Below are 21,284 nucleotides of genomic sequence, written 5' to 3'. Positions count from 1 at the left end.
CCCGGACGGGCGGGAGGACACAGTCTCCATACGAGACCTCGCACCCTCGGGGGCCCCAGTAACCCACTACCCACTACCACCCCCCCCCACGATCCAATATCCAACCCCAGCAGACGGCACGCCTGGGCCCCGCGACCCGCTCGACACCCACGAGGACTACACACCAGTGCCCCAGCCTACGCGGGACTCGACGCCGGAAGCTTCACTACCCCTGCCGTCGCCACGTCGATCACAGCGGCAGACAAGACCTCCGGAGAGACTCCAATACACAAACTTTTAATGCACTTCACCCCGCCGGACTCATTTTTAAACAAGGGGTGAATGTGGTAAACCACTGTTATACCTGCCTGTATGAGTGTTTGTATTCCACTGTGTACATGTCTGTACATGCCTCGGCTGACTCCTCCCACAAGTCCAGGTATAAAGGTGACTGCTCCACAGTCCCTCTGTATTCTGGACTAGTCGACCACTCGAGGCACACCTTCATTCTCTTGTTAATAAAAGCCTGTTAGTTACTCGCTTAACCTCAGTCTTTTGAGTAATTGATAGCGCATCAATTATACTTCAGGATTTCTGAGTATTTGAACAGGAAGATTTTGGTGCAATTTATGTTAAAATGATAATATTAAGTTCAACTCTCAACACGCAGAAACAGTGATGTGGCGACTGAAAGACGGTGGAGCAGAGTAAGTGGAGGACAGGTGGTATTTCAGAGTTGCAGGAGCAGAAAATGCAGGCTAGGACACATGGCTGGAAGGTGGAGAAAGCGCATAATGGGATTAAAATTGATAGACGGTGGGACAGAGAACCGTTGGCGCTTGGCAAGGACCGGGACAATGCCTACCCAAGACTTTGTGCAAAAGAGGACATAGGTCCTGGGGTTCTACATACACTCTTTCTGTGAAAATGAAGCAATTACAATCAAGTAGATTATAAATGGTATCTTACAGTGCATTTTGTTACTTTCCATAAAATCTTCATCGTCTTTATCCACCTTGCTTGGGTTAGTGCAATATCTTCTAATATTGTCATCCAGATACCAGCTGAGGTTTTCATCCATCACCGAGAACATTAGGGCAAACTCCTCATTATTCTCCTTGCCATGTTTCTTCTTGCCAGTTAAAACGCCTATAAGTCAAACAGGAAGATGGAAATAATGATTCCTATATAATACGGAACTGTGTCTTTGTCAGAGTCTCCATTGAGCTAGGCAGATGTTTGGTGGCTAAAACGGGAATGGCCAACGGGCAACTTGCACCATAAAATACTTAAAGCTAAGAAAGTAAGAACTTAAATTTATTAATCACATCCTCAGGACATTCCAAAGCACTTTACAACCACTGAATTAATTTTGAAGTGCGGTCATTGTGTAGGCAAACACGGTGGGCCAATTTATGCCCAAGGAAGCCCGATAGACATCAAATGCATGAATGATCAGATAATCTGCTTTTGGTGGTGGCTGAGGGAGGAATGTTAACCAGGGCATTAGGAGAAGTCCCTGCTCTTCTTGGAGTTGTGCCTTGGAATCTTTTAACTCCACCTAAAGAAAGATAGACTTGCATTTATATAGCGCCGTTCACGACCACCGGACGTCTCAAAGCGCTTTACAGCCAATTTTTGAAGTGGAGTCACTGTTGTAATGTGGGAAACGCGGCAGCCAATTTGCACTCAGCAAGCTCCCACAAACAGCAATGTGATAATGACCAGATGATCTGTTTTTGTTATGTTGGTTGAGGGATAAATATTGGCCAGGACACCGGGGATAACTCCCCTGCTCTTCTTCGAAATAGTGCCATGGGATCTTTTACGTCCACCTGAGAGAGCAGACAGGGCCTCGGTTTAACATCTCATCCAAAAGACAGCACCTCCTACAGTGCAGCACTCCCTCAGCACTGCACTGGAGTGTCAGCCTAGCTTTATGTCCACTCCAGATGTGAACACATAGGCCTAGAAATTCAGTGGGCTGCGCCACCCGTTAGCGCCTTAAGAGGGCACTAAGTGGGTCGCAAGCCACTGGCCACGCCTCCCGCTAAATTCAGTGGGACGCTAGTGGTGGCGCTAGCCGTTAGCGCTGCACCGCTACCGATGACGTCATCGGTGTGCGCAGCGCCCCGCTACTGCCCCGATCGCGAAATTTAGTGGCACCCCCTGCTTTAACGCCGGTCACTGTTTACGACCAGTTCAGGGGGACCTACTTGCAGCGGTAGAGGCGCTGAAGTGCGGGGCGGCCATTTTTTTTGCTGGCCGCCTGCCAGCACCTCTCCGCGCCGCCGTCCCCGGCCTCCTGAGCCCCCCCCCCCGCGGAGTGCTGGCTGTGTTCCGAGAGCCCGGCACTTCTCCTCGGTGCCGGGCTCTTTTGCCGGCACTCGCGATCTTCGCTCGCGCTGCAGCAGGCCCCTCCCCTTTAAGAAGGGGAGGAAGGCCTGCAGTACCGCAGCGCACTGTCAGCACATTGCGCAGTGATTTTGAGTTGCAGCACCCCAAGAGGGATGCGGGGTGCCTCGAGTAGCGCCGCGCTTCCCTCTGGGGCGCGCAAAGTCAATTTCCGGCGGGCGGCAGCGACTACTTCCGGGGCGCTACTTTTAGCACCCTGGCGAGGCTGGCACCCCAAATGGGGCGCCACTGAATTTCTAGGCCTTAATCTAGGTTTATATTTAAATGCAGTGATAAGAGAATGCTTTGCGCAAATTGCCTGCCATGTTGCTTACTCAACAAGCGTTTTGGGACGTTATATAAATACACGTTTTTAATTTAGTTTTGTGATATCTTTTTCCAGTCAGCCTTTAAATCTGCTTGAGAAGAGTGTTCCTGGGAACTTCTCGTTGCATCAGATTGGAGAACGTGCCAACAAACCTAAGGGTTTTTTTTTCAGGAGGCTGCAGGCCTCCACCAGGTTAAGAGCATTAGTGCTCCTGGATCCCTTGCAGACTTTTCTGGGTAAGGAGGGCTGGTAAGAAGGCCTCAGTTCCCATGCTTTATCAGTGAGGTTAGGTTTTGCAGTGGTAGCCCTCTAGGTACAAGTCAACGTTCCCCCAGATTAGCGCTGCCCAGTAGCAGTCCTGGATGCTGAACATCCTTCTTATTTTGGAGCTGAAAGTGTTTAAAGCATTAAGTGGAATATACAGCACAGAAACAGGCCATTCAGCCCAACCAGTCCGTGCCGGCATTTATGTTCCACTCGCGCCAAGGTATGTCCTGTTTGGCGACAGGACTTCGGAGATAAATCTGTTGAGGTTCTGGAATTGCTGGGCTGGAGACAAGCAATTCCAGTAAAGATATCATCCAGACTAGGAGGCAGCGGAGAACATCCTTCTTTATATGCTTGCCCTTCTCACAGGCTTCACCTCTACCTTTCTTCCTTATGATGTGCCAACTGATAGCACCCTCATCGCTGAATTAGAAAGTTGTGGGTACAAGCCCCACTCCAGAGACTTGAGCAAAAAAATCTAGGCTGACACTCCAGTGCAGCACTGTCGGAGGTGCCGCCTTTCAGATGAGACATTAAACCGAAGCCCCGTCAGCTCTCTCAGGTGGACGTAAAAGATCCCATGGCACTATTTTGAAGAAGAGCAGGGGCGTTCTCCCAGGTGTCCTGGCCAATATATATCCCTCAATCACCATCACTAAAACAGATTATCCAGTCATTATCACATTGCTGTTTGTGGGAGCTTGCTGTGTGCAAATTGGCTGCCGTGTTTCCTACATTGCAACAGTGACTACACTTCAAAAAGTACCTAATTGGCTGTAAAGCGCTTTGGGACGTCCGTTGGTCATGAAAGGCGCTATATAAATGCAAGTCTTTCTTTATGTCAAGGTATGAACTACATCAGTGCAACGTTTTGCCGATTATCACTAGCACAGACTCTGCAAATACACCTTGGAGCAGTTCAGTTCAATCATTACCTTTTTTGCAAATGATCAAAGGTCCAACAAGTCCAGCTGAAGTATCTCTGGGCGCATCGATATGCGAGTGATAAGCCCTTGTCAAACAGTCGATGTCACCTTCCGCTGGGCTTTGATCTTCTGTTAAGTCCCACTTGTAAGTGTAATTTGTTCCTGGATTTACACAGTCATCCAGTTTCTTCAAGACCGTGGAGTTGTCAGGATAAAGCGCACCTAGGAAAGCAAAGGACAGGATTAATATACTGATTCTAATTGCACGTTACGTCACAATAATAAATAACAACAGAAAATGCTGGGAATACTCAACAGGCCAGGCAGCATCCGTGGAGAGAGAAACAGAGTTAACGTTTCAGGTCTGGGACCCTTCATCTGATGAAGGGTCCCAGACCTGAAACATTGGGGTCGATTTTCCCGAAGCTGTCGGGAAGAAGGCGGAACTACAACTTTCGGGTTTTTGACCCGCCTACATCGACGTCCTGCCAATCCGCGTGATTTTCCCTTGATTGACCTTGTTGAGCCCACCCAGTGGGCTCAGCAGGCCAATTAAGGGCCACCCGGCAACAGGTGACATCACAGACTGCAATTTCATCTGTCACGAGTCCTTGTCAGATGAAATATCAGTGTTTCACAGCTGTTTGAAGCTGTGAAACACTGACAGTCTGAGTTCTAACCTGAGTCCTTCTGCACAGACTCAGTTAGAACTCTCAGCAGCACTCAAAGCTGAAGGCTGTCACTTTTCACAGATCGCAGCCATTCAGCTTTAAGTGCCGGCTGAGTGATGGGCTCTCGACGCCTACAGGAAGAAAGGCTGTTAAGGTAAGTATAAGTAAGTAAAAGTTCTTTACACACTTTAGACACACCAAACACACTTACCTTTGCACTCATGCACTCATCACTCCACTCACCTGAGCACTGACATTGTGACCCCTCCAACTCCTTCAACCCGACGGCTCGCCTGCTCTAACCTGGTGTGGTTTGGAGCCGTCGGGAATCCCACACGAAACCCCTCAAAATAGCCATGATGTGGAGATGCCGGTGTTGGACTGGGGTGGACAAATGTAAGAAGTCACACAACACCAGGTTATAGTCCAACAGCTTTATTTGAAATCACAAGCTTTCGGAGCGCTGCTTCTTCATGGTGAAGTGGGGAGATGCATATAGGCACAGCATATATAGTCAGAGAATACTGCCAGATGATTACAGGTAATCTTTCTAACTGCCCTTTATCACACCTCGGCAGAGAGATAATCACAGCAATCAAAGGTGTGAATGGTGTCCCAACAGGTCAGTCAGGAAAACATTACATCAAAGAACAATGAGGTGGGGTCACAAGGGGACAAATGTTGCAGGTGCTGGGGTCTGTATGAAAAACAAAAAACAAACAAAAAACTTTTTTTGCTGGAAATCACAGCAGGTCCGGCCACATCTGTGTAGAGAGAACAAACCAACGACGACTCGAGTCTGGATGACTCTACGTCAGGTGGGGTTACATGTAGTGTGACATGAACCCAAGATCCCGGTTGAGGCCGTCCTCATGAGTGCGGAACTTGGCTATCAGTTTCTGCTCGACGATTTTGCATTGTCGTGTGTCTCGAAGGCCGCCTTGGAGAATGCTTACCCGAAGATCGGAGGCTGAATGTCCTTGACTGCTGAAGTGTTCCCCGACTGGGAGGGAACACTCCTGCCTGGCGATTGTTGTGCGGTGTCCGTTCATCCGTTGTCGCAGTGTCTGCATGGTTTCGCCGATGTACCATGCTCCGGGGCATCCTTTCCTGCAACGTATGAGATAGACAACGTTGGCCGAGTCACATGAGTATGTACCATGTACCTGGTGGGTGGCGTCCTCACGTGTGATGATGGTATCTGTGTTGATGATCTGGCATGTCTTGCAGAGGTTGCCGTGTCAGGGTTGTGTGGTGCCGTGGTCGCTGTTCTCCTGAAGGCTGGATAATTTGCTGCGAACGATGGTCTGTTTGAAGTTAGGCGGCTGTTTAAAGGCGAGTAGTGGAGGCGTGGGGGTGGCCTTAGCGAGGTGTTCGTCGTCATCGATGACATGTTGAAGGCTGCGAAGAACATGGCGTAGTTTCTCCGCTCCGGGGAAGTACTGGACGACGAAGGGTACTCTGTTGGTTGTGTCCCATGTTTGTCTTCTGAGGAGGTCTATGCGATTTTTCGCTGTGGCCCGTCGGAACTGTCGATCGATGAGTCAAGCGTCATATCTCGTTCTTACGAGGGCGTCTTTCAGCGTCTGTAGGTGTCCATCGCGTTCCTCCTCGTCTGAGCAGATCCTGTGTATTCGCAGGGCTTGTCCATAGGGGATGGCTTCTTTAACGTGGTTAGGGTGGAAGCTGGAGAAGTGGAGCATCGTGAGGTTGTCCGTGGTCTTGCGGTAGAGTGAAGTGCTGAAGTGTCCGTCTTTGATGGAGATTCGTGTGTCCAAGAATGAAACCGATTCTGAGGAGTAGTCCATGGTGAGTTTGATGGTGGGATGGAACTTGTTGATGTTATGGTGTAGTCTTTTCAGTGATTCTTCGCCGTGGGTCCATAGGAAGAAAATGTCATCGATGTATCTGGTGTATAGCATTGGTTGGAGGTCCTGTGCAGCCTCCGATCTTCGGGTAAGCATTCTCCAAGGCGGCCTTCGAGACACATGACAACGCAAAATCGTTGAGCAGAAACTGATAGCCAAGTTCCGCACTCATGAGGACGGCCTCAACCGGGATCTTGGGTTCATGTCACGCTACACGTAACCCCACCTGACATAGAGTCATCCAGACTCGAGTCGTCGTTGGTTTGTCCTCTCTACACAGATGCGGCCGGACCTGCTGTGATTTCCAGCAAAAAAATAGTTTTTTGTTTGTTTTTTGTTTTTCATACAGACCCCAGCATCTGCAACATTTGACCCCTTGTGACCCCACCTCATTGTTCTTTGATGTAATGTTTTCCTGACTGACCTGTTTGGACACCATTCACACCTTTGATTGCTGTGATTATCTCTCTGCCGAGGTGTGATAAAGGGCAGTTAGAAAGATTACCTGTAATCATCTGGCAGTATTCTCTGACTATATATGCTGTGCCTATATGCATCTCCCCACTTCACCTGACGAAGGAGCAGCGCTCCGAAAGCTTGTGATTTCAAATAAAGCTGTTGGACTATAACCTGGTGTTGTGTGCCCTCAAAATAGGGATTAGGCTAAAAACTGCCTGTTAATAGGCAGTTAATTGGCACTAATCCCTTCCCGCCTGGTTTCGGCGGGTCCCAGTGCGGGGCGGGTACCCGCCGCCCCTGAAACTTGCCTGGGGTGGGGTTTTGGGCGGGATAGTGTCGGGACCCCCAAATTCAGGATTCCCCCACCCCCTCCCACGCCTGAAACCCCTCCTGACGGCTCCAGGAAAATCGACCCCGTTAACTCTGTTTCTCTCTCCACGGATGCTGCCTGGCCTGCTGTGTATTCCCAGCATTTTCTGTTGTTATTTCAGATTTCCACCATCCGCAGTATTTTGCTATTGTACGTCACAATAATATCCTGTTTATACTTGCAAGTTTGTATCAATATGAAAGAGATATTTATTTTTATCGAGAAACTTATGTTGTAAGCCAAAGCCAACAGGACGCTACCAAGATTGAAAACAGATGGGCAGAAGAGGAAATAAATCGTGAAGTTGTGATATAGTGCCCTTGATTGCTATTAAAAATGAGTTTAACTACATGGTTAATTTTCAATTTTACCCTTATTATATCTCAGGGGTGCATTAGCGAGCAGTGCAAGGGGTTTGGGAGAACTGGGAGAGGGCATGCAGCATGTGGGAGCACTGAGAGGACTGTTAGTTGTGCTTGGGGGCACTGGGAAAGGGGTAGCAGGGGTCTGGATATAACAACAGTGGGGAAAAGATGGGGGAGAGGTCCCATGGTGTGGGAACGTGGGAGAGAAAAGAAAGACTTGCATTTATATGGTGCCTTTCACAACCTCAGGACGTCCCAAAGCACTTTACATCCAGTGAAATACTTTAAGTGTAGTCGCTGTTGTAAGGTAGGAACCGCGGCAGCCAATTTGCGCACAGCAAGCTCTCACAAATAGCAATAAGATAAATGACCAGATAATCTGTTTTAGGGATGTTGGTTGAGGGATAAAGATTGGCCAGGACACCGGGGAGAACTCCCCTGCTCTTCGAAATAGTGTTGTGGGATCTTTTACGCCCACCTGAGAGAGCAGACGGGGCTTCGGTTTAACGTCTCATCCAAAAGATGCCATCTCTGACAGTGCAACATACAGGGGTTGGAGGGACTGCTGACAAAAATGCAAGAATATGATTTTTCTTGGAGGTGAGCCAGTAGTGGGGGGCTGTAGGTGGGCTACCCCATATGGGGGATGTGGGAATGATGAGAAACGGAGGAGGAAGCAGGGGTATTGGTGCAGGTGCTCGGGTCAGGGGGGTCTGGTGAAGAGATCATGGAGAAGGATAATGCAGCATGATCACAGTCACAGAGACTATCGTTTGTGGCTTCGGTTAGGGCCGTTCAGTGCTGTGAGAAAGGCGGAAAGCTGATTGGAGGGATTGAAACAGAGAGTTATGGGGATAACGGGCACGGATCTGGGAGGCGACAACACGTTCAAGATCTTTGAGAGCAATGAGAGGTTGGAGTTGGGCAGCGAGGACAGAGGGGCCTGGGTGGTTTCTTGAGCAGGGGATGATAACGCTGATTTTGAAAGGTAGGGAGATGTTGCTTGAGGAGAAGGAACCATTTACAATATTGGCTGAAGTGAGGAAGGGAAGATGATCAGGCGCTTCGTGGGATGAGATCACGAAAGGGCCGGCGGTGAGATAGTGGAGAAACTGCAGAGATGCGAGGGCTCAGGGCTGGGGAGACTTTGGCTTAGTGAGCAGCTGGAGGGATGGACTCGATTTGGAGACAAAGAAACTCATGAACCCCTCACACTTGTTGGAGGTGAGCGTGGAAGTGGCTGAGCAGAGGTGGGGGGTTAAGGAGGTGGTTGGTAATAGAGAAAGGACTCTGGGGTAATCTTTGTTCTCTCGAATGATCCTAGGGTGGTGAGCTGTTTAGGCAGAGGAAAGTGAAGCCTTGGTAGAGCTTGGTGTGGTCAAGCCAGATCTGCAATGAATGGCTATTGTGCGCTGGATATGTTCGAGTTTGCACTCCTTGGACTTGCGAAAGTGGAGATGGGGAAACAACTGGAATGGGAGATGTTGCAAGTTTTGATGGAAACAATACATTAGTCTACACCTCAGCTCACGCCCTCCTTTCCTTGAGATGTTTTCTCACCTTCATCCAGCACACCACCATTGATGACAATCATCTTGCCCTGCTGTCAGAATATCTTCCAAAATCACCTCTGCCTTGCTTCATCTCCTCCCAAATCATACCTCTTTGAGCTCTCCTTCGAACACCTCCGCTACCTCTTTTCTAATTCCAGCTTGGTGCCCAAATTCTCCCCTACTTGTGAAGCTTTGTGATACTTCGTTATGGAAATTATGTTATATAAAGTGCAAGTTGTGTTGTACCAAGTATTGTACCAAGGACAGTGGCATCTTGTGGGCTAATAATTCTCATTATTTTTCACACAGAGCAATCTCGATTGCAGTTAATCTTTCAGAGATGCCAAGTAAAGGCAAAGCAATTCCCTGTGGAGCGGGTGAATCTTGTGTAACTCCTCGGGGCTAGTTATAGTCCAGCGTTGCATCTCTCGGTAGGCAATTAAGAACATAGGGAGCAAATAATAAAGATCAACCAAAAAAAAAATTACCTTCATTTTCTTTTGTGTAGGTTAAACCATGTGAATGAAGTGAATAGGGTCGAGAAGCAAAATTCTTCAGGTGAACGATGACGATGTCACCTTGTTCAGCCTTTATAATTGGTCCGAGAAATCCCAACCATTCAGGTTTAGCAATCTCCTTGGTGTAATTGCCGCTCGTATACTCCAGATACACAGCTTTCTTATACACACTTCCTATCCTGGTCGCACCTCGTTTCAGGAATACAGATGCATGCCTATATATTGCAAAGTACAACTAATATCAATGAACATAATGAAAGGACTTGTAGTTATCACATTTAGTTATCAACTCATCAAAGCTTCTTCGACAGCACTTCCAAACCTGCGAACTCTACCACCTAGAAGGACAAGGGCAGCAGGCGCATGGGAACACCATCACCTCCAAGTTCCCCTCAAAGTCACACACCACCCTGACTTGGAAGCATATCGCCGATCCTACATCGTCGCTGGGTCAAAATCCTGGAACTCCCTACCTAACAGCACTGTGGGAGTACCTTCACCACACGGACTGCAGCGGTTCAAGAAGGCGACTCATCACCACCTTCTCAAGGACAATTAGGGATGGGCAATAAATGCTGGCCTTGCCAGCGACACCCACATCCCATGAACGAATATTAAAAAAAGTTATATGGTGCCTCTCATGGACTCAAGATCTCCCAAAGAGCTTCACAGCTAATAAAGTACTTTTGAAATATAGACATTGTTGGAATGTAGGGGAGGACAGCAGCCAAGGTCCCACAACAATGACAACAACAACTTGTATTTATATAGCACCTTTAAAGTAGCGAATCATCCCAAGGCGCTTATCACAAACAGCAATGTTGTAAGTAACTAGATAATGTTTTTTTTTTATGGTGTTGGTTCTGTCCCTCCACACCTTTCTCAACCTGTCTGCAGCCTTTGACACGGTTGATCACTCCATCCTCCTCCAACGCCTCTCCACCGTTGTCCAGCTGGGTGGGACTGCACTCGTCTGGTTCCATTCTTATCTATCTAATCGTAGCCAGAGAATCACCTGCAATGGTTTCTCTTCCCGCTCCCGCACCGTTACCTCTGGGGTCCCCCAAGGATCTAACCTTGGCCCCCCTCCTATTTCTCATCTACATGCTGCCCCTCGGCAACATAATCCAAAAACACTGCATTACTTACCGCATGTATGCTGATGACACCCAGCTCTATCTCACTACCACCTCTCTCGACCCCTCCACTGTCTCTAAATTGTCAGTCTGCTTGTCCGACATCCAGTACAGGATGAGCATACATTTCTGCCAATTAAATATTGGGAAGACCGAAGCCAATGTCTTCAGTCCCCGCCACAAACTCCGTTCCCTAGCTACCGACTCTATCCCTCTCCCTGGCAACTATCTGAGGCTGAACCAGACTGTTTGTAACCTTGGTGTCATAGTTGACCCTGAAATGAGTGTCCGACCACATATCCATGCCATCACTAAGACCGCCTATTTCCGCCTCCACAGCATCGCCCGACTCCACCCCTGCCTCAGCTCATCTGCTGCTGAAACCCTCATCCATGTCTTTGTTACTTCTAGACTTGACTAGTCCAATGTACTCCTGGCCGGCCTCCCACGTTCTACCCTATGTAAACTTGAGGTCATCCAAAACTCTGCTGCCCGTGTCCTAACTCACACCATCTCACTGACCTACATTGGCTCCCGGTTAAGCAACACCTCGATTTTAAAATTCTCATCTTTGCTTTCAAATCCCTCCATGGCCTCGCCCATCCCTGTCTCTGTGATCTCCTCCAGCCCCACAACCCTCTGAGGTATCTACGCTACTCTAATTCTGGCCTCTTGCACATCCCTGATTTTAATTGCTTCACCATTCGTGGCTGTGCCTTCAGCTGCCTGGGCCCTAAGCTTTGGAATTACCTTACTCAACCTCTCCGCCTCTCTACCTCTCTTTCCTCCTTTAAGACACTCCTTAAAACCTATCCCTTTGACTAAGCTATAGGTCATCTGTCCTAATATCTTCCTATATGTCTCGGTATCAAATTTTGTTTGATTACACTCCTGTGAAGAGCCTTGGAGCGTTTTACTACATTAACGGTGCTATATAAATTCAAGTTGTTGTTGTTGTTGTTGAGCAGTAAATGTTTGTCAACACACTGGGAGAAACGCCCCTGTCGTTTTTCCAAAAACGGTCATGGAAGCTTTTACATGGGGGCCTTAGTTTAACATCTCATCTAAAAGGCAGCACATCTGACAATGCAGCACTCCCCTCGATACTGCACTGAAGTGTCAGCCTAGTTTACGTGCTCAAGTCTCTGGAATGGGGCTTGAACCCACAGTCTTTTGATTCAGAAATGAGAGTGTTACCACTGAGCCATGGCCGACAAAGGTCGGTGTTCTCCAGAATAAAGAGCCCACATATGATTTCCCCTTTGGCTTACATGAAGAAGTTGGGGTAGATTTCGAGTTTGCCATCCAGGCATAAACCTGGCATTGCCAGTCGCCCGTCCATTATAGAAACCATCCCATCCCCTCCCTAAGCCCCTCCGCCTCTCCACCTCCCTATCTCCCTCTCCTCCTTTAATACCCTCCTTAAAACTCATCTTTTTGACCCATTTTTTGGTTACCCCTCTGTTATGTATTATGTGTGCTCCTCCCACCTGCGGTGGCGCTGTCACAGCAGATAAATGGTTGGGTTTGTTCTCTTGGTTGGGTTTTTGTTCTCTTTGTTCTGTACTTTCTCCAGAACCTTCCTTTTTGAATAAAATAGCCTCATGTTTGAATCTCTGGGTTCTGAGCACTAATTGTGTCTAGGTAGAAAGGTACAGACACAATACCCTCCTAATATCTTTCTTTGGCTTGGCATCCAACTTTTGCCTCTGAAGCGCCTTGGGACATTTTTCTATGTTAAATGCGCTATATAAATGTAAGCGGCTGTTGTTGTATCTGCTTCTACCAACAGTATGCACCATTTCAGGTTGAGGAGAATATCTTAGAAGGAGGCAATAGCTACTGGCAGTAAGGCCTAATACTTGATGGGAAAACCTACCCTTTATTACTAGAAATTGTGGAACTGATCATATATTACACCCTTCACTATCTCTTCTTAAGCAATGTCACTGACTACAGTACACAGCTGCTGTGAAACGCCTTGGGATGTTTTACGACGTTAAGGGTGCTATATAAATGCAAGCGCTTATTGTTCTTGTTGTTGAATCCACGGGACACATTCAGGAGTTCAAACTAAATCGGTCCCTGGGCGACTGTCTGTGTGGAGTTTGCACATTCTCCCCGTGTTTGCGTGGGTTTCCTCCGGGTGCTCCGGTTTCCTCCCACAGTCCAAAGATGTGCAGGTTAGGTTGATTGGCTATGATAAATTGACCCTTAGTGTTAGGGGGATTAAATACATGGGGTTACAGGATAGGGTGGGATATGTGTTGGTGTAGGGGTTACGGGGATCGGGTGGGATATGTGTCGGTGCAGGCTCGATGGGCCGAAATGGTCTCTATCTGCACTGTGGGGTTTCTGTGATTCTGTGATTCTGTGATAAATCCCACAGGCTATGGTCTAAATCTAGGCCGAGGGCAGGGTTAATTTTTTCCTTGAGCGAGTGCAGTCGTTGTAACAGACTCAAGGTCACTCTGTTGGTGCTTGACTACTGCAATCTTTACTGTGTCCAAGATAAGAGGTCACCTGTCATTTACAGATAAGAGTTTGAAAAAATGGCAAATGAGGACAAAATACTAGCCTGCTCTGGATTCACAAAAACACATTCTAATGAATAAATCTGACTTCAAGCGTCCATGTGAGCAAAGAAATAAGAGTTTCTTAAATTATTGATCTTCTTTTCTGTAAGAATCATGATATATCCTGAACATTACACTTTGGGAGGAAAATCTGTGGAATTCCTTACCCTCCTAAGTCTTTCATTCATCCTACAAGTTTTTATAACAAGAGCCTGTCTTCAGCTAACTAGTACTTCTTCAATCGACACCTCGATTTCAAAATTCTCATCCTTCTTTTCAAATCCCTCCATGGCCTTGCCCCCTCCCTATCTCTGTAATCTCCTACAGCCCCACAACCCCCCTGAGATATCTGCGCTCCTCTAATTCTGCCCTCTTGAGCATCCCTGATTATAATCGCTCAACCATTGGTGGCCGTGCCTTCTGTTGCCTAGGCCCTGAGCTCTGGAATTCCCTGCCTAAACCTCTCCGCCTCTCTACCTCTCTTTCCTCCTTTAAGACGCTCCTTAAAACCTACCTCTTTGACCAAGCCTTTGGTCACCTGCCCTAATTTCTCCTTATGTGGCTCGGTGTCAAATTTTTGTCTTATAATACTCCTGTGATGCGCCCTGGGACAATTTACTATGTTAAAGGTGCTATATAAATACAAGTGGTTGTTGTTGTTGTATTCTCTCCTGCTCCTTTCAAGCTAGGTGATGTCCAGCACTACAGGCGTTAGGCTCAAAAAAGTATTAGTCAAATTTGACTGATAGGCTGCTGTTGACCATGCACTTGAAAATGTATCTTGTTTTGTTTCGCAAAATCCCTAGTTAAACCCAATGCTGCCCAATGTGATGGATGAGGAAATAACCCGCTGCGTGCACATAATTAAATGTCTTGTCCGCATAACGGCACTGTTTGGGCTGAAAATCGACCATAGATTGCAAATCCTGGGCCCAAGCCAGCTGAGACACCCCCCCCAATATTACATTGCTTCGACTACACCCAACATACATGTCCTAAGCAGTGACAAAACAAAGTTGAGGTGGACCCTGGCCTTTCACCTCAAATCTAGCCCAGAATGATGGTATGAAAGTCTTCTTGTTTGGGCTCTGATTCCATGTGAAATCAGTGTGAGCAGACTCAATCCAGCTCCCGGTGAGCGTGACCCATGGCACAAAACTGCTCCTAATTCTCCACTCAGAATGGTCGCATGATGATTGTACGCAAAATGGATAATGTGTCGCTCTTCTGGGCACGCAGCTGAGGCACATTGTTGGGGCAGATTAGCAGTAACTTTACTCAGCATTTGGCTGTGCTATAACTGACCTGGGAGTGATTGATGCTGACACTGGGTGCCTGAAATAAAAAGTATCCCTATCACTAACACCCTTCAGCTCAACGTAAAAATATAAAAGAATAAACGTGTTACAAAGAAGTACAAATATCGTACAAATATCCAGCACTGTGTTAAAGGCAGCAATTGAAGTTTAGGCTTCACTCTCAATCACATCAATGCTCATCACATTAAATCTGTTTGTGCTTTCCATTAGCATTCGCATTTGCAAAAAAATCACAGTGGACCAGAACGACATGTAGGTGATCTTGGCAACATCGAGGCTAATTGAAATGGTCAGCTTTGAAATAAAGGATAAACTGCTCCATCTATCAGGAGAGCGGTCCATTATTGGACCCACACTTGTGGTTCATGAGAAGGCAGATGAATTGGGCAAAGGTGGAAATGATGAGAGCTCTTGAACAGGACATGCTGGAGGACGCTTAGCCTGTGGTGTGATTCGAATCACTAAAGAATACAATGAATATATCGATAGCAAAATACTGCAGATGCTGGAAATCCGAAATAACAACAGAAAATGCTGGAAAAACTCAGCAGGCCAGGCAACATTCGTGGAGAGAAAATAGAGTCAACGTTTCGGGTGATAACCCTTTGTCAAGACTAAAGAAGCACAGGAAATGAAATAGATTAAGAGGCCAGGCTGGGAGAGAACAAAAGAGAAGTGAAGAGACATTAAGAGGTATTCAAAACGAGATGAGATGGTGATAGGACTAGTGGAGACAAAAGACGGCTCTAGATTAGGTGTGAAATGAATATATCTGTTGGGGGGAGGAGGGGGTTGGAGAAGTGACATTGTAACTTTAGTTCGCTGAACTCTGGACATCAGAACGTGATTCAGGTTCGGGCTGATCCTGCTCAATGCCGTCTGTTTCTACACCACCTTTGGTACATGGACATTAGGCCAGTGGATCTTTTGTTATTTGCTCCTGGGATATGGGTGATGCTGACGAGCCTCATTTATTTCCCATCCTTAGTGGCCTTGAGGAGGAGGTGGTGTTGGGCCTCCCTAGAGTGCAGAAGAAGGAGAATCCAAATCTGGGGTTGGGGCTCTCAATCCTAGTTTTAGGATTCCAAGATTGGATTTGGGAATCTTCTAACAATGCAGTCAGTTTCCATAGAAACATACAGCACAGAAGGAGACCATTCTGCCCATGGTGCCTGTGCCGGCTCTCTGAAAGAGCGATCCAAATAGTTCCGCTCTCCTGCTAGGCAGCTTTGGCTGATTTCTCGCAGCAGGCAACGATGCCATCATAATTCAAGACAATTCAAACTAGGCAAATTCAGGAAAAAGCAAGCATCTAATCCAGAAGCAGAGAGAACCTCAAATCTCTTGGTGAATGAGTTGAAAACAAATTCTGTGCACCTGTAATTGTCCGACGGCCACCCGATCTGGGCTGGTGTCGAGTAGAGGGGAGAATCTTCTTGCATACCTCCTAGTAGTCCTAAACCCACGTCTGCCCACCCACCATTTACTGCTCATCACAAGACAGTGGGGATAGATTTCCATTAATCATCGCCTAGGTGGAGCCCAGTGAGGTAAATCTGGTGGGTAAGATCGCAGACCAATAACACAGCACACCTGATTTTTCTTCCATTTAAATCATAGAATCATACAGCACAGAAGGAGGCTATTCAGCCCATCATGCCTGTGCCATCTCTTTGAAAGTACTAGCTAATTAATCCCACTCTCCTGCTCTTTCCCCATAGCCCTGAAAATTTCTCCTTTTGAAGTATATATCCAATTCCCTTATGACAGTTACGACTGAATCTGCTTCCTCCGCCCTTTCAGTTAGTGAATTCCAGATCGTAACAACTCGCCACGTAAAAAAAGTTTATCCTCATTTCCCCCTCATTTCCAATTATCTTAAATCTGTGTCCTCTGGTTACTGACCCTCCTGCCAGTGGAAACAGTTTCTCCCTGTCTACTCTATCAAAACCCCTCATAATTTTGATCATCTCTATTAAATTTCCCCTTAACCTTCTCTGCTCTAAGGAGATCAATCCCAGCTTCTCTAATCTCTCTGCATAACTGAATTCCCTCATCCCTTGTACCATTCTGATAAATCCTCTGCACCCTCTCCAACGCCTTGACATCCTTTCTAAAGTGTGGTGCCCAGAATTGAACACAATACTCTAGCTGAGGCCTAACCAGTGATTTATAAAGGTTTACTATAACTTCCTTGCTTTTGTACTCTATGCCCCTATTTATAAAACCAAGGATCCCATATGCTTTTTTAACAGCCTTGTTAACTTGCCCTGGCACTATCAAAGATTTGTGTATGTGACCGCCCAGGTCTCTCTATTCCTGCACCCCCTTTAAAACTGCACCATTTAATTTATATTGCCTCTCCTCATTTTTCCTGCCAAAATGTATCACTTCACACTTCCAAATAAATGGAAGGAAAATCCAATATGTTCTGTAAGGGCCTCGTCAACAGATTTTCCTCTCTGCATTTTGCTGGGGCGATGCTTAATGGCCAGGCGGTAAAGACGGAAATCTACCCCAATGTACCACGCAAGAAAATATCCTTTTAAGATGTATTTCAGGATCACCGAGGTCAATCATAGAGCATCTGCTGCCTCCCTGCCTATCCTTATATTTACAGCACAGAAACAGGCCATTCGGCCCAACAGGTCCATGCCAGTGTTTATGCTCCACTCGAGCCTCCTCCCACCCTTCTTCATCTAACCCCATCAACATAGCAATCTATTCCTTTCTCCTTCATGCTTATCAAGCTTCCTATCTGGGTAAAGAACCATCTCCTGAATTTCCTATTGGATTTATTAGTGACTATCTTTTATTAATGACCATTAGTTCTGGTCTCACCTGCAAGTGGAAACATCTTCTCTACGTCTACCCTATCAAACCCTTTCATCATCTTAAGGACCTCCAGCAGATCCCAGCACCGATCCTTGTGGATCACCACTTTTGCCAGGATAAAATAATTGAGCTAAGTATTGCACAAGTGAATGATGTTGTTTTCTGGTGGGAGGCTTGTTCAGCAGTCGGAGGGTTAGTGATAAACAACTCCTGTGACCTGGGAAAAAAATCATTAGTGAAATTATGGCACTTACTAGGACGGATGTGCGTTGGAGGAACCGTGCCTGTTTACCTAAAGTACAAAACCAAGCCTCGCTGAGATCAGATAACTCGGGGGATAAAACATGAGAAACCTCCTGGGCTGTATTGCATTTAACCATTGTGGCCTGAGCCACCCTAGTGACGTCACCCCACCAGTACATTTTAAGATTTTGCCAATTTACACTTGGCTTTGATCGTTGCACTGGCACCAAGACTATTTGGCACCAAGGCTGGTGTCAGTGGTCCCCCTATCTAACTAAAGCCTTTTCGTGTCACCCAACAGCTATTACAACAACCTATCACTGGGCTGAACAGTGCAAACTGTCTCACACACCAAATTAAACATTTCAAAATGAGCAAACAGTGGATATCAAACACTATCAATTAATACTTCATCAGCGAGGGCAAATCCCAGGGCAGGAGCTTAGCTACTCTGCTTGTTATGCTCATGAGGGAGATGGCACACGGAGCAGGCAGAGGCTGACTCTTGTTGCTCCTGCCTTTTAAAGGGTTGCTATTTACTCTGTCAGAATGTAAGAACATAAGAAACAGGAGCAGGAGTAGGCCATGCGGCCCCTCGAGCCTGCTCCGCCATTCAATAAGATCATGGCTGATCTTCCACCTCAACTCCACTTTCCCGCCCTTTCCCCAAATCCCTTAATTCTTCTAGAGTCCAAATATCTATCGACCTCAGTCTTGAATATTCGCAACCCCTGAGCATCCACAGCCCTTTGGGGCAGAGAATTCCAAAGGTTCCACAACCCTCTGAGTGAAGAAATTTATCCTCATCCCAGTCCTAAAAGGCCAAGCCCTTATCCTGAGACTATGCCCCCTAGTTCTAGACTCTCCAGCCGGGGGGAACAGCCTCTCAGCACCTACCCTGTCAAGCCCTCTAAGAATGTTATGCATTCAATGGGATGACCTCTCATTCTTCTCAACTCCAGATTTCAACTAAAAGATTTGCATGTACATAAAGTCAGAGAGTACTGTAAGAGAAAGGCAGATTATAGGCTTATGGGCTCAGGCCAGTTCTGTCGAGCCTAAATTGTTAGCCTGGCTTTCTCTTTCATCTGCCGACCGACCTCCTGCATAATTCCACCATCTTCTGTTTTTTCCTAATTCAGATTTCAAGCATTTGCAGATTTTCTTTCTTTGTCTTCCCACTATTATATACTCACTCATCCTTGTCGACTGTTGTGCCAGCAATTATATTTCTGCCGCTTGGAGCATAATTCCAATTGACTTCCCTAATACCAAAATAATACTCCCGGGTTAAGGCCCTCGAAACAGCGCTGAAATATAGCAAGAAGAAGCAAACTGCCGGCACTGTCTTCATCTTGTTTGAAATACCATAGAACTCTTCAGTTGAGAGAGAGAGAGAGAGAGACAGAAGGAGAATCGTTTAAATGATTAGGAATTCCCACATTTATAAGTCAGGGGAGGAACCGTCTGCTGTGCTTGATTTACCTGACCAATTAAAAGATAGCGCATTGCAAAATAATGTTGGTTTTTGTAATTTAGGTAAACAGGCACGGTCCCGCCAATGCATGTCCATTCTGGTAAATTTCACTAATGATTTATTTTTCCCAGGTCAGGAGTAGGTCACAGGAGTTGTTTATCACTAACCCTCTGACTGCTGAACAGCCCTCCCACCAGCAAACAATACAATTCTCCCTCATATTACTTTATCTTCATGGGAACATTAGGAACAGGAGTAGGTCATTCAGCCCCTCTGGCCTGCTCCACCATTCAATTCGATCACGGCTGATCTGCACCTCAACTCCATGTACCCGTCCTTTGCTCCATATCCCTGGATACCCTTCCCTAACAAAAATCTATCTCTCTCAGTCTTGAACTTGTCCCAGCATCTAGAGCCTTTCGTTGAGAGAGAGTTCTACTACTCTTTGTGTGGAAAAAATGTGGTTTCTCCGTATCTGCTCAGTCAAATCCTTTGGGAGTAAGAGGAATGAGTATGATGTTGATAAAAATGTTTTTAAAAAAGTTGGACATCATACTTTGTCCTCTGTTTTTATATTTTACACTACTATTCCTTGAACAGTAAACAGGTGGAATTTTATTCATTCATGGGATGTGGGCGTCGCTGGCAAGGCCAGCATTTATTGCCCATCCCTAATTGCCCTCGAGAAGGTGGTGGTGGGCCACCTTCTTGAACGCTGCAGTCCGTGTGGTGAAAGTGCTGCTACAGAGCTATTAGGGAGGGGAGTTCTAGGATTTTGACCCAGCGACTATGAAGGAACGGCGATATACTTCCAAGTCAGGATGGTGTGTGACTTGGAGTGAATGTTTAAGAAGGTGAATGGGGTGCCAATCAAGCGGGCTGCTTTGTCTTGGATGGTGTCGAGCTTCTTGTGTGCTGTTGGAGCTGCACTCATCCAGACAAGTGGAGAGTATTCCATCACACTCCTTACTTGTGCTTTGCAGATGATGGAAAGGCTTTGGGGAGTCAGGAGGTGAGACACTCGCCGCAGAATACACAGCCTCTGACCTGCTCTTGTAGCCACAGTATTTATGTGGTTGGTCCAGTTAAGTTTCTGGTCAATGGTGACCACCCAGGATGTTGATGGTGGGGGATTCGGCGATGGTAATGCCGTGGAAGGAGTTCAGCGAAGATTCACCAGGCTGATCCCTGGGATGGCAGGAATGACGTATGAGGAGAGATTGGGTCGATTGGGATTATACTCGCTCGAGTTTAGAAGAATGAGAGGGGATCTCATCGAAACTTATAAAATTCTGACAGGTCTGGACAAACTAGATGCAGGTAGAATGTTCCCGATGGTCGGAGAGCCCAGAACCAGGGGTCATAGTCTAAGGATAAGGGGTAAGCCATTTAGGACAGAGATGAGGAAGAATTTCTTCACCCAGAGAGTGGTGAACCTGTGGAATTCTTTACCACAGAAGGCGGTTGAGGCCAAGTCTTTAAATATATTCAAGAAGGAGTTAGATATATTTCTTAGAGCTAAAGGTATCAAGGGATATGGGGAGATGGCAGGTACGGGGTACTGAGTTTGGATGATCAGCCATGATCTCATCGAATGGCGGAGCAGGCTCAAGGGGCCGAATGGCCTACTCCTGCTCCTATCTTCTATGTTTCTATGTTGAATGTCAAGGGGAGGTGACTAGACTCTCTCTTGTTGGAGATGGTCATTGCCTGACACTTGGGTGGCGCGAATGTTACTTGCCAGTTATCAGCCCAAGCCTGAATGTTGTCCAGGCCTTGCTGCATGTGGGCACGGACTGCTTCATTATCTGAGGAGTTGCGAATGGAACTGAACACTGAATTAAATCCTATAAAAGAATTTGAACAGCCCTTTGATATGAAAGCTTGTCAGCTGTGAGAGGAAAGGAAGAGTGGGGAGTTAAAGAGTTCCTCAATTTTGAGGTCCAACAAAAGAATGACTTAGAGTAAGAGATGCTGTATGAAAATGGATTTCAAGACAG

At 46.7% G+C, this 21,284-nt stretch overlaps 1 protein-coding gene across 2 annotated transcripts in view; it reads right to left on the bottom strand.

Moving 5' to 3' along the window:
• cp (ceruloplasmin) overlaps positions 1–19,229 on the bottom strand; it is a 75,205-nt gene extending 55,976 nt beyond the window's left edge. Inside the window, exons 1-4 of one of the 2 annotated variants that reach the window (XM_085989831.1) lie at positions 19,004–19,229; positions 9,669–9,913; positions 3,904–4,116; positions 949–1,128 (exon numbers count right to left, since the gene is read on the bottom strand). In XM_085989831.1, coding sequence (XP_085845957.1) covers positions 949–1,128; positions 3,904–4,116; positions 9,669–9,913; positions 19,004–19,161 — 796 coding nt within the window. In that variant the 5' untranslated portion in view covers positions 19,162–19,229. The remainder of the gene's footprint in view (positions 1–948; positions 1,129–3,903; positions 4,117–9,668; positions 9,914–19,003) is intronic. The other variant, XM_085989830.1, reaches the window with a different exon arrangement.
• Positions 19,230–21,284: the final 2,055 nt, after the last annotated feature.

Source organism: Somniosus microcephalus, chromosome 6 (assembly GCF_052327205.1).
Source record: "Somniosus microcephalus isolate GS21.2 chromosome 6, FLI_Smic_1.0, whole genome shotgun sequence".
In the NCBI taxonomy this organism is placed as follows: Eukaryota; Metazoa; Chordata; class Chondrichthyes; order Squaliformes; family Somniosidae; genus Somniosus; species Somniosus microcephalus.
This window is presented reverse-complemented; position numbering and strand designations above follow the sequence as displayed.